At 40.0% G+C, this 12,589-nt stretch overlaps 1 protein-coding gene across 2 annotated transcripts in view; it reads left to right on the top strand.

The window, feature by feature from the left end:
* Positions 1-12,589, top strand: part of RASSF8 (Ras association domain family member 8) — a 100,823-nt gene that overhangs the window by 82,655 nt on the left and 5,579 nt on the right. Inside the window, exons 1-3 of one of the 2 annotated variants that reach the window (XM_054719206.1) lie at positions 502-549; positions 3,094-3,298; positions 10,301-11,190. In XM_054719206.1, coding sequence (XP_054575181.1) covers positions 3,196-3,298; positions 10,301-11,190 — 993 coding nt within the window. In that variant the 5' untranslated portion in view covers positions 502-549; positions 3,094-3,195. Of the gene's footprint in view, positions 1-501; positions 550-3,093; positions 3,299-10,300; positions 11,191-12,589 lie in introns of those variants that run through there. The other variant, XM_028144052.2, reaches the window with a different exon arrangement.

Below are 12,589 nucleotides of genomic sequence, written 5' to 3'. Positions count from 1 at the left end.
TGGGGCTCATGTGGTAGGCAACCAATCAACATGACTCTCTCACATCAGTGTTTCTCTCTGTGTGTCTCTTCCCTCCCTTTCACTCTCTCTAAAAATAGTGGGAAAATATCCTCAGGTGAGGATTAACAGCAACAAAAATCTTAGTGAGTGGATTAATTCACAAATAAGGAAACCATGAATAATGAGGATTGAATGTAATTGCACTGATCTTGGGGAAGTGTTTCCATAAATTAAGATGCTTAATTCCAACAGGCTTTTAATATAGTAAATGGTTTAGTTAAGAACACTTGCTCAGCAGTAGCATGTTACTTAACAAACTTAGTTCTTTATTATCAAAATTATTAAAATGATAGTGCTTTGAATATAGAAACTTCATAATGAAAACACATACTTCTTATATTAATACCCTCACAGTAGAACCTCACTTCTACCTGCATCACGGTTTCCATGGACAAAAACCATTCCAAATTCCAACTGAGATTCCAAAGCCTGTCTGCTTCCTGAGTCTTTAGTTCCAAAGATGACCTGTCCATCACACGCGCCTACAATGTAGGACTTTTCCCCTCCTGTGTAGCTCTGGGGCTGGGAGCAGAGCTTTCGGAGTTGGGCTTTGGAGGGTCTGAAAGAAAGAACGGGGAGTTCGAGGGGCCTCTGCTGGGAAGATAGATTCTTTAAATGATTCTCATGGTTCTAGGGAACCTAGGGATCGTTGTCAGTACAGCCCCAAACTTGACAAGAGCCATGTACTAAAACCAGTGGCCCTTCTAGAAATAAAATGTGGGGCCATGGGGTTCTTTGACCTGATCCATGAAGGCATTTTTCCTATCCTCCTTTACAATTCAAGGTTGAATTATATTAGTGGTGTTAAAACAAAAACACAGACTCGGGTCTTCTCTGTGGTGACCCGTGGTAGGAAGTCTCTGATCCAGTGGTTAAATACCCTGCAAGTTGATATTAACTTGGGCAGTGTTATTTGTGCTCCGTGTTTTCCCACATCACTATAACTCTGTAATAGTTAACAGATGGACATGTGTTTTATGTTCATTTGTATTCACTTAATGATTAAAAGCTCAAGGTGAAACTGTGGTAATTTAGATAGGAAAATATGTGGTGGTGTACTAAAACCTTTGTAGACATTAAAAATGTGCTTCGTAAGTTTCCTTGAAATGACAGGTTTCTTGGTGGGGAGAGGGACTTTTAATGAGATCTGCTGTCTTTCTTGTTAGGTTTCCCAAGTTTACATTTTTTTAATGATAAGAAATTAGGTATTCAATAGATTTTAATGCAACTGATTTTTTTAAAAAATTCAGCTCGTTTATTTAAATCAAATAATTCAAATTTAATATGTTAATTTAACACAATATATATTGTTTGGCCATTTTTTAAACTTAATTTTATTCCAAGACAGAATAATACATATCCTAATTCTAGTAGAGAGTGTCTAGCAGAGAAGGAAACAAATTTTGTTTTAAGTCCTAAGTCTTCTGTTTCCTTTCTTTAAATGTTCTCTAAATGGATTGGGGACAATAGCATATAAACCTCTTACTTGAAGTGTAGAGTGCACACCAGCCCATTAAAGGAGTTTTTAAAATTTTATTTACTGTGTTTCTTACAATTCTTTGGTTTCAGAACCCTTTTTCCCCAGAAACTCTTAACAGCTCACAGGACTTCATAACTGAGGAACACAGTTACGGGAATCAGCTTGTCATGGGCAATTGCCCGTTTCTCTGATTGCATGGGGGTTTATGAAACCGCCTTAGCACTGCAGAGAGAGCTAAAGCACGTGCTGGGAAATTAACATTCGGTCAGTCCTTCCTCTTGTTTTCGGGATGACAAGAACTATTTTTGTAACTTCCCTAGAGAAAGTAGGAGTATTGTTAGGTTTATTCTCCTTCAACTCACCCAGGTGGCCAGGTGGCCTAGAACTGTCTTAGGTCCTGTAAGAGAATGTACATAACTAAGTTACTGTTTGTAGTAAAGACTACTTTACAAGAAAAAATTTTAGGGTTTCTAAAATAAGCTTTTTAATAAGGCATTAATCTTGAAACACCAATGCTATTGTAAACCTCAACTTCTTGTTCTTTCTAATTAAATCAGTGTGTATTACACCTCATAAACTTAAACATTTTTTTAAAACCACAGAAAAATTGGACAATCACAGGACATTGGACAAACAAGTCATAGTTGATTAAAGATTTAATGCAGGAAGAGTGGAGATTTTCAGTACCCATAGGAAAAAGAATTGTGTGTAATTGATCTTTAGCAGGCTCATAATGACACTCGAATAGAAGAAATCAAGGCATTTGGCTTGACTGTAGGAGAATGTAAAAATTTCTGCTTGACATGCAGTGCAGCTAAACAAAAAAAATCAAACACTGGGAAATGGCAAGTGTAACAAAAGGTTACGGTTTATATTATTAGAATAGCTTATAATTTAAGAAACTTGTCAAACCCTAATTAAGTAAATGAGAAAAGGACATCTATGGGGAAATTGTCAGCCATCAAAGGAATTCATTTCCTTTAACTAATATTCTCTGTTCACCTGAGCCTTGTGCTGTGCTTTGTGAAGCACCAGGGGTGAAGACGGCACTCAGTCCCTTGGGGACAAGAGGAAGGCAAGGGACACACAGAACAAAGCAATGCCATGGAGTTATGCACACACCTCTGCAAATGCTGCCAAGGCTGTAGAAACTGGTTCTGTTATTTATGATTCCTAAAATGACAAACACTTTTTTTTTATTTCTCTTTAACCTCAGAAATTATTCTAATGAAATAATTAAAAAAAAAAAAAAGAAAGAAACAGCTTAAATGTTGAGCATTAGGACTTAGTTGAGTAAATAAGATTTATTTACCCAATAGAGAGTGCCTTATGATTAAAATTATAATTATGAAAATAGCAGTAATATGAAACAATGTCATGACAGGTGGCTTCAGTTGCATTCATGTGGCTGAATTCAGTTCTGTAAAATAAGGAAGCACACGGTCATTGATGGTAGTAGGATCATCATATATTAAAATTGATTTGTGTAATAGTTGCATACTAGAAGAAATCCTGAGATTCATTCTATTAAAAATGTTTTTTCCTCTTTTTAGCTGACTGCACAGACTGCCTTCTCCGTGTTTGCATAGCCAGAGACATGACCTGACACTATTGATGACCAGTCTCAGGGCCCCTGGGTGACGGGCTGGTGCACCATGGAACTTAAAGTATGGGTGGATGGAGTTCAGAGGATTGTTTGTGGGGTCACCGAAGTCACAACTTGCCAGGAGGTTGTAATAGCCTTAGCTCAAGCGATAGGTAAGTGAATTCCCTGGTGTCTGAGATAAAGTGATTTATGGGTCCTGTTGTTTGTTTGTCTTCAATATTGATTTCTAACGGGTTTTGTTCATTTGCTTTCATGATACATCTCACACGCACACTTTTATTTATCACTGTCCCCTGTGCTTAGGTAAATCTGTAAAGACCCTGCCTCTCTGGTTCCCCCACATTTTACTGATCTTGAGTCTAGAGTCTGTACTGTCTTCCCTTCCGCTGTTTGTCCTTAACAATGGTTTCTGGAATGAAAGATGTCAAAAAACCTAGAGTCCTAGTTCCCAGGCCCCTCATTGGAAAAATCCTATTTACTGCTCAATTCTGTATACGTTTAGAAAAGAAAATGCAGCAAATTAAATAACATGGTTCTTTACTAGAAAGGTAATGTGCACTTTTAAAATCTTATCATATAGTAAAGATGAAGTTGTCAAGTGTATGCTTACTGGCTCCATCTTATTCAATTACCCTGTTGCACTTTTTCTTCTTATTCACTCCCAGTTTATCTTTATCACATTGTCTGAGTGTTTATTAGTTGCCTAAAACCCTTTTGGAACATGATGAAGCAAAAACATCTACATCGGGAAAGCCAGTAATGTGGGTTCAAGTTTATATTTGCATCTTAAATCCATTATTTAGCAAGCATGTATTCAGAGGAAACTGTGTTCAGCCCCATGCTAGGTGTTCGGTGCCTCTTTGTCTTTGAGCTTTTTTTTTTTTTTTATATATTTTATTGATTTTTTACAGAGAGGAAGGGAGAGGGACAGAGAGTCAGAAACATCGATGAGAGAGAAACACTGATCAGCTGCCTCCTGCACACCCCCTAATGGGGATGTGCCCTCAACCAAGGTACATGCCCTCGACCGGAATCGAACCTGGGACCCTTGAGTCCACAGGCCGACGCTCTGTCCACTGAGCCAAACCAGTCAGGGCTGTCTTTGAGCTTCTTATCAAAAGTTTATTTTATGTTATGCTGGTTTATATTGAAAGCATGTCAATTTAACTCAGGGTTGAAACAAGCCAGTTTAACATTTTATAGAGACAAGTGTGCCACCTGCACTGCGGCAGATGCACTGTTAGAAGTTGGCAATGCCATATACAAAGATAGAGGGTTTCTTTTGGTTTTGCCTTAAATAATATATAGCACATTCCTATATCAAACAATGCTGAACATCCCAGGCTTTCACATCTAACAAAATGTTCTTGCAATTGGAACTAATACTATGTTATGGACTTAAGTTTATCTATTAAAGAGGGGAGAATTCAGGTATTTAATTTTATTTCATATTCTTTGCAACCAACTTACTTTAGTAATTGTCCCTTTTAAAAGTTTCAAAGTTTCACATAACTTATTTGAATTAAATATTACTGTGTTGTTGTTTTTTTCCTTAGTGAAAACTAGGATTAGAAAGTGTCAAACCTAACTTTGTTATATTTGAGAATCAAGCCATGGACAGTAGTAAAAACAAACCATCAAAAAAAAAAAAAAAAAAAGGGATGGCACTTGAGGAGTATAGCAAGCTGCATTTGTCTACGTGGAAACCACATTTCTGCACAGAATTTCAAAGGGAAAATGCCCAAGTGTCCCAGGTGTGAGTTCATCCGTTTGCACTCAAGAGTGTACTTGTTTGTGAACAAGCTGAAAAGAAGTTTTAACAGAATCTGCTCCCCATTTTTGCTTCCTCAATATCTCAGTCCAGACCTGTTTTGAAAAGTTGACAACTTGAATGAGGATGTTTTATGATATTTCTCCAAGGCTTAACAACTCTTTCTGTATCATAAATACTTCATTGAATTAAGAATTCATCTAAGAGATGACTCACCTGGCAGCCAGCCAGGGGCTGTGGATCCTTGCTTCCATCGTGCCGAAGATCGCCTCAGCATCAAATGCAGGATGCTGATACGCACTTAAATATTTATATGTCTTGTAATGAGAGTTATTGGTATTCAGTCTAAACACTAAATGAAAATTTTATAGGATTTGGCCTAATCTCTACTATAAGAAATAATAGAGGGTTTATTAATTAGGGGAAATTGCTGTTGTAACAAACAACCCTAGAATTTCTGCAGCTTAACAACAGTAAAAGTTTAGTTATACTATTAGCAGAGTCTAGACTGGCTGCATGTTTCTAAAAAATGTATAGTGAAGCAACTTTAAAAGACTAGTGTCTTGGGTATAAGGCCACCTATGTGCTTTATGGCTGGATTCGGGATTGTTGAGGTTTCTGGGCAGCTGAAATTACTTCAGGAAACCACCGAGATGAACATATGTACACAAGTTGGTAATCTGATGCAGTGCTCCTATGCAGTCCAGTCAAACTGGAGCTAAAGAGAATATACTTTGATACAAGCTGTTGAATGTGACTGGTAGTACAGAAAGAATACTTTCTACTCGGACCTTTGACTGTGTTGACAGGTTAGATTTAGGTGGTAGAAATAGAACCGATTCTGAAATGACAAGAGACAGAATGACTGAAAGTGAAATCATGATTGAAATAGTTAATTGGCATGAATTGGTTCAACTGCCCAACGTGAGGACACTGTGTGTGCTTGGCCCCTATAGCTCTCCGGCTTTCTGAAACATTCCCAGTTTCAAATATTGTACCTTGTTTCTTCCATAAACTATTCCAGAGATGTCGTTATTTCAGAGTGCACTTGCTTCTCAAATTTTTATGTAAAGCAGAAAGCCTTTGGCAGACCATCCGTCCAAGATATAGTCGAAAAAATGCATTTGTGTTTACAATAAGCTGAACCGAAAGTATGAAAAAATGTATTTCTGCCCTCAAGTAGCTTAGAATTTAAAGTAGAGCTAACAAGCCCTGGCCCGTGTGGCACAGTTGGTTGGAGCGTCACCCTTGCACCGAAATGTGGCGGGTTCAGTTCCTGGTCAGGGCCCATACCCAGGGTGCGGGTTCAGTTCCTGGTCAGGGCCCATACCCAGGGTGCGGGTTCAGTTCCTGGTCACGGCCCAAACCCAGGGTGCGGGTTCAGTTCCTGGTCAGGGCCCATACCCAGGGTGCGGGTTCAGTTCCTGGTCAGGGCACGTGCGAGGGACAACCAACCAGCGTTTCTCTCTCACCCCCCTCGATGTTTCTCTTTCTCCACCCCCCTCTCCCTTCCTCTCTCTCTAAATGACTTACAGCTAACAAAAGATTAGAGAGGAAAGAGGAGGAGGAGGAAGTCAAGAAGACTGAGGGAAAGCTTTTCTGCTTCACACTGCTTTGGGGCCTCGTGTCACTTCCAAGTTCAGTGATTCAGTTTGTCCTCTGTTCTCACGTCGTGTGAGCTTGTTCCCGTATCTCCTTCAACTGAGGCCAACGCTAGCATTTAATAAAAGCAAATGGATTGAGGCAAGGGCCCAGGGTAGAGCCCGTTTTCTCCTTAGGAAGCCGTGTTCCGCATAGTTTGCCCCAACAAAATCAGTTTCCAAACACATTTTACACTGAACTGTAGTTTCGTTTGGAGTCTAACACTTCTTTCTATTCTCTGAAAGTCCCTCCAAAGTAGGAGTCCTGCTTGTTTACTGTCCTTATACCCTTGCTTTCCTAATGTAGGTATTCAGTGAAACAGCTCCTAGGACGATGCGGGAGGCAACCAATCAATGTTTCTCTCTCACATCAAAACCTTTCTCTCTCTCTCTCTCTCTCTCTCTCTCTCTCTCTCTCTCTCTCTCTCTCTCGTCCCTCCCTCTTCTTTCCCTTTCTCTCTCTTTTCCCCACACATCCCTCCCTTTGTCTCTCTTAAAAAAGAGTGGGGTCAATATATATATATAGTGTGTGTGTGTGTTCCTTACAGAGAATATGTTTTTATTGATTTTAGAGAGAGAGGGAGGGAAGGGGGGAGAGAGAAACAATGGATTGGTTACCTCCCATACGCGCCCCAACTGGGGAATAAGCCCACAGCCTTTTGGTGCAAGGAACAACACCAACCAGCTGAGCCACCTGACCAGGACTAGTCAGTATTTGATTTACCATTACTTGGTTTCAGGTACCAAAGCAGCTTAAACTACAAATGGCACAAACAGGTTGATAGGTGTTCCTTTTTGTTAGTTTTAAGGCACACCAAGGTGCTATGCAAGGTAGAACTAAGTGTGTCCATTTAATGCACTAAAAGGAGTTTTTGCAGGAGAAATTTGAATCTATCTAAATTAAATAGGATCTGTAGAGCCTTGCCAAGTATAGGCATTAACAACAATGATTATGGGATTTAATTGCATAAACTATCTAAAACCCAATTTCTATAATAAAATCAAAGATATTCATTTGTCTTTTTAAAAAGCTTTTTTTATATTGCTGGATGGAATTTTTTTTTTAATTGCACTAAATGTGTATTATTTAACAAAAATGGAAAGCTGGCAATAAGTAATCTACCAAGACATTCTCAAAGGGCAGTAGAACCATTAAGCATTGGAAAAATCAGCTTTATATTTAATTATGACTAAATTAGAATCTTTAAAGTTTTTAATTTAGCTTGTGTAATACAATGATTCCATTTTCTTTTTAAACATACTTCATTGGCCTGATGGAATTAGAGGGGCTCTACTGATCTAGTTGAGAGAGAGAGAGAGAGAGAGAGAGGACACACAGAGGTCCAGCAGCAGGAGTGGGTCCTAAAATCGGTTAAAAAGCAGTGGAGCCAAGAACACAAAGTGCTGTGGTCTTTGAAGCAGCGTGTTCCTTGCAGATTTGTCATGTGGCTTTTCTTGGTAATTTTTAACCTGAAAATCATTACAAACCAATTAGATGTCAGAAGCCAATCCGATGTGCTAAGGCTTTCTTTTTCATTCCCTTTGTTTGCCCAGATATTTTGATAATAATAACTAATATTTTGCAGCACTTTTCAATTTTACAAAACATTTTTATATTTGACATTTCACTTGATTGTCACAACAACATTGCCAGGTAAGAAAATACTCTCACTGTATTGATGAGGAAACTGAAGCTAAAGGGAATGTACTGATGTGTGCAAATTGTAAGTAGATGGCAGAGCCGGATTGAACACAGGCCTTCTGACTCCGGAGCTTTTGTTCTTTCTACTCTGTCCAGCTTTACATGGTTGGGAGTTGCGGAAAGTTGTTTAAGGATCTTTTTAAAGTCAGGTTATTGTCTTACTACATCCCTATTTAATAGAGGTCTCTGCTCAGCCCTAATGTTATGTGATTAACCATCCTATGTAATAAAAGCCTAATATGCTAAATGTCCGGTCATCTGTTCAACCAATCAAAGTGTAATATGCTAATGATATGCTAAGGCCGCTCAACCATTCGCTATGACATGGACTGACCACCAGGGGGCAGACAGTCGACCAGTCAACCAATCGCTATGACGTGCACTGACCACTAGGGGGCAGATGCTCTGACTGGTAGGTTAGCTTGCTGCTGGGGTCCCGCTGATCAGGACTGAGCAAGACAGGTCGGACACGTCCTGGAGCCCTCCCACGGCCCCTCCCCCTGGCTGGCCTTACCCCTGATGGGCCCCCATTGGGGCAGGCCGGCTGGACCCCACCCGTGCACGAATTCATGCACTGGGCCTCTAGTGTCTTTAATAATGGCTACCACATACTGAGTACCTACTGTGGGCCAGGTGTGGTAGTAGGTGCTTACTGCACTTGACTCTGACTCTTATAACCTGTGAGGAACTGCTACTCTCCTCATACAGAAGTAAAGTTATGCTACTTCCAGTAGGTAATTTACCCAGAAGTAAGTCTCCAGTCTGTTTGCCTCCAAAGCTCCAACTTTTCAGCTGCTCCCACCATTCAGGTTTCCTTAAAGGAGAACATTGCACATGCTTAAAGCAGTATCATTCTTCATGTGCTGCTTCTGAATTGCATGCATGGGTGTTCGTATTTACATATCCAGATTTCCATTTAATGACACAGTAATTGAGAAAATACTACTATTGGTTCAGAAGCTCATGAAATTAAAAAAGAAGGCAAGGATGATAAATCAATAGCTATATATGCAAGCATAATTTCTAGATGGCAGGGTTAGTTTATTTTTTTGTAATAACATTAACTGCTAATGGACACTTCTTTTTATTGAGATATAATTAACATGTAACATTATATTAGTTTCAAGTGTCACCTAATGGACACTTTTAACAAAATTAATATAATCCTTCTGAACAACTCACCTTAAGTGGAAATATTTATGAAGTCTGTTCAAGCTAATGGCATTAAATTGTCTTCTGAAACTTTTACCTTCCATAATTTCTAGCTAGACTCAGTATATTTTTTTTATTTAAATGTGATTTTATTCTGTTTTTGCTTTTAATACCTTTTTGCCTTTTAAATTTGTTTTTAAGTCTTTGAAGCTATTACTACCAGAACAGAACAAGACTTCTCTTCAGACCCCTCTTTTCATGGGAAACTATTTTGAAGGGTTGTTTCTAGTGAGGTGATTTATTTTATTTGCCGCAGGTGTGCAGGGAGATAGCCGCGGTGTGAACTGTGGGTTTGCCAGCCTCGCGGGGAGACAGGAAAGACCTGTCCAGCTGGCTTCATGTCTCCTTTCAGGAGGAGAAGTGGGCCTCCAACCTCCGCAGGCCCTGATGTGCAAGGAACGCAGAGGATTTACCAAGTAGAGGTTTATTCAGGTTTCGGAGTTCTACCTGGTCCTCAGGGCTTCCAGTGGGGCATCCTGGTGTCCTCCTTGGCCTCAGCTGCAGGTCCTGCCCTGGCAGGAAGGTCTAGGCCACCAGATATTTGACAAAAGTGTAAGATTCTCACTGAGGTGTAAAGAATTAAGTTGAATTTCATAAGCAAGTCTGAAGAGCATATGCAGTTCACATCCTGTATAAGTTGATGCTGTTACATATGTTAAGGAGTTCAGTGTCTTCAAGTGAAAGTTTCAGAGGCAGTGTAGACTGAACCTTGATGCTAATCAAAAAGAGAATAGCCTCATTTATTGAATAGCCTCATTTATTTCATTATTTTAGGTATCGCACGTGCCATTTCGACAGTTTGTTCATATCTTTATTTTTTTTAACCTAGGTCGAACTGGAAGGTACACTCTAATAGAAAAATGGAGAGACACTGAAAGGCATTTGGCACCTCATGAAAATCCCATCATATCCTTAAACAAGTGGGGGCAGTATGCCAGTGACGTGCAGCTTATTTTACGTCGGACAGGGCCATCCCTCAGTGAGCGGCCCACTTCTGACAGCGTGGCTCGAATTCCTGAAAGAACTTTATACAGGCAGAGCTTGCCCCCCTTAGCCAAACTGAGGCCTCAGGTGGACAAATCAATCAAACGGAGAGAACCTAAGAGGAAATCGTTAACATTTACAGGCGGTGCCAAAGGGTTAATGGACATTTTTGGAAAAGGTAAAGAAACTGAATTTAAGCAAAAAGTGCTGAATAACTGTAGAACAACAGCAGACGAGCTAAAGAAGCTGATCCGCCTGCAGACGGAGAAGCTTCAGTCCATTGAGAAAGAGCTGAAATCAAATGAAATAGAAATACAGTTTTGGGAGCAAAAGTATAATTCTAACCTTGAAGAGGAAATTGTCCGCCTGGAGCAGAAGATCAAAAGAAATGATGTAGAAATTGAAGAGGAAGAATTTTGGGAAAATGAATTGCAGATTGAACAGGAAAATGAAAAACAGCTGAAGGATCAACTTCAAGAAATAAGACAGAAAATAACAGAATGCGAGAGCAAATTAAAGGACTATTTGGCCCAGATCCAGACTATGGAAAACGGTCTTGAGGCAGAAAAATTGCAACGGGAAGTCCAGGAGGCACAAGTCAATGAAGAAGAGGTTAAAGGAAAGATCGGTAAGGTCAAAGGGGAAATTGACATTCAAGGACAGCAGAGTCTGAGGCTGGAAAATGGTATTAAAGCTGTGGAAAGATCTCTCGGACAAGCCACCAAACGCTTACAGGTAGGCACATTTTTACAAAGAGAATGATCATCTATTTAAAAGCGTCTATTTTTGACATCTCTGATGAGTGTCCATTTTCTCTTAATTTAAAGTTAGGCACCTGCTTTAGTTTACAACTTTTTTAGAATTCTTGTGACTTAACCATAAAGCTTAGATGTGAGATGAAACCAAAGAGAACTAAAGCCACACTGTCCTTGCTGCAGGGAGGGGCTGTCTCTATGTGGCGGTTGCAGCGGTAGGTAATTGGATATCGGAGAATAGAATCTCAGCTGGAATGAGCACTAATGATGCGATAGTGAATCTCCAGTTTCTTTTAGAGCCGAAAGAGATTACCAAGGATCGGTTTACCAAGGATTGCCTGGCCAGTTGGCTGCTTATCTGTGGCTTCTTCATTGTTGCGAACCCCATCTTCTTTCCTGGGGTGAAAATAGTCCCTTCCCTTCTCCCCTCTCCCCGTTACTCTCCTTTGCTTTCCTGAGGAGCAGAGCACAGAGGCCCACCTCTGACTTTCCTGTCTCCAGTCTCTGTCTAAGAGCACTTACATGTCTTCACATATACCCTGTTCGCTCAACTTAGGTTCCTTGGATATCCATTCTTGAAAAGACAAGGTGGTGATGTTATGGAAGTTGATGTGAGAAAGACCCACCATTGATTATAGCATGGCTACTTAAATTTAAATTAAATATTCAGTAAAGTGTTTTACAAGCATTAAGTGAATTTAAGGTTGTTTTTAGTGGAATTTGCCCACATCTCAGGTGCTCAATGGCATGTGTCTAGTGCCTCCTGTACTGGACGGTGCTGGTGTGGAAGCCTGCTGTTCAGAGTGCGGTCCATGCGGCTCCTAACACTTGTTAGAAATTCACAATCGGTATTATAACAAGGTCTCCAGTTAGTACCTGTGCACATTGAAGCTCTAGAGGAGCTGCGTTAGAGTGTGAACCGTTCCAAAAGCAGAGAAAGCTAAGGTTCCAGGAAGAATCAATGTGATTTCTCTGTCATTAGCTATAGAGTGAGAGGTAAAACTACCCCTCCCCCCAATTTTGAAAATCAGGAATTTCTCACTCTGTAGAAGGTTAACCTCCAATGTGCCAGTATTTTGCTATTTGGATTAATTTTGACACTTAAGGGCACAGTTGGAAATTGTGTTGCCTTTGATATTATAGGAAACACTAATTTATGACAATCATTGCTAGTAAATCCCACTACCTAATACTAGTAAACTAGTAACATCTCCAAGTACGTCCTACCCTCAAAGTAAGTAAACAACCACTCTTTCCTACAGTGTCTTCCCTGCCCTACCAAGTCCTCAGGCACCCCCAGCCCAGGTGGGGCAGGGAAGGAGAGAAAGAGAAAATCCATTTAAATCACAGAATGCTCTCCTTGCCTTAGACCTTTCCAG

This window comes from Eptesicus fuscus, chromosome 7 (assembly GCF_027574615.1).
Source record: "Eptesicus fuscus isolate TK198812 chromosome 7, DD_ASM_mEF_20220401, whole genome shotgun sequence".
Lineage (NCBI taxonomy): Eukaryota > Metazoa > Chordata > Mammalia > Chiroptera > Vespertilionidae > Eptesicus > Eptesicus fuscus.
Note: the sequence above shows the minus strand (reverse complement) of the source record. Positions and strands in the feature narration are given on the sequence as shown.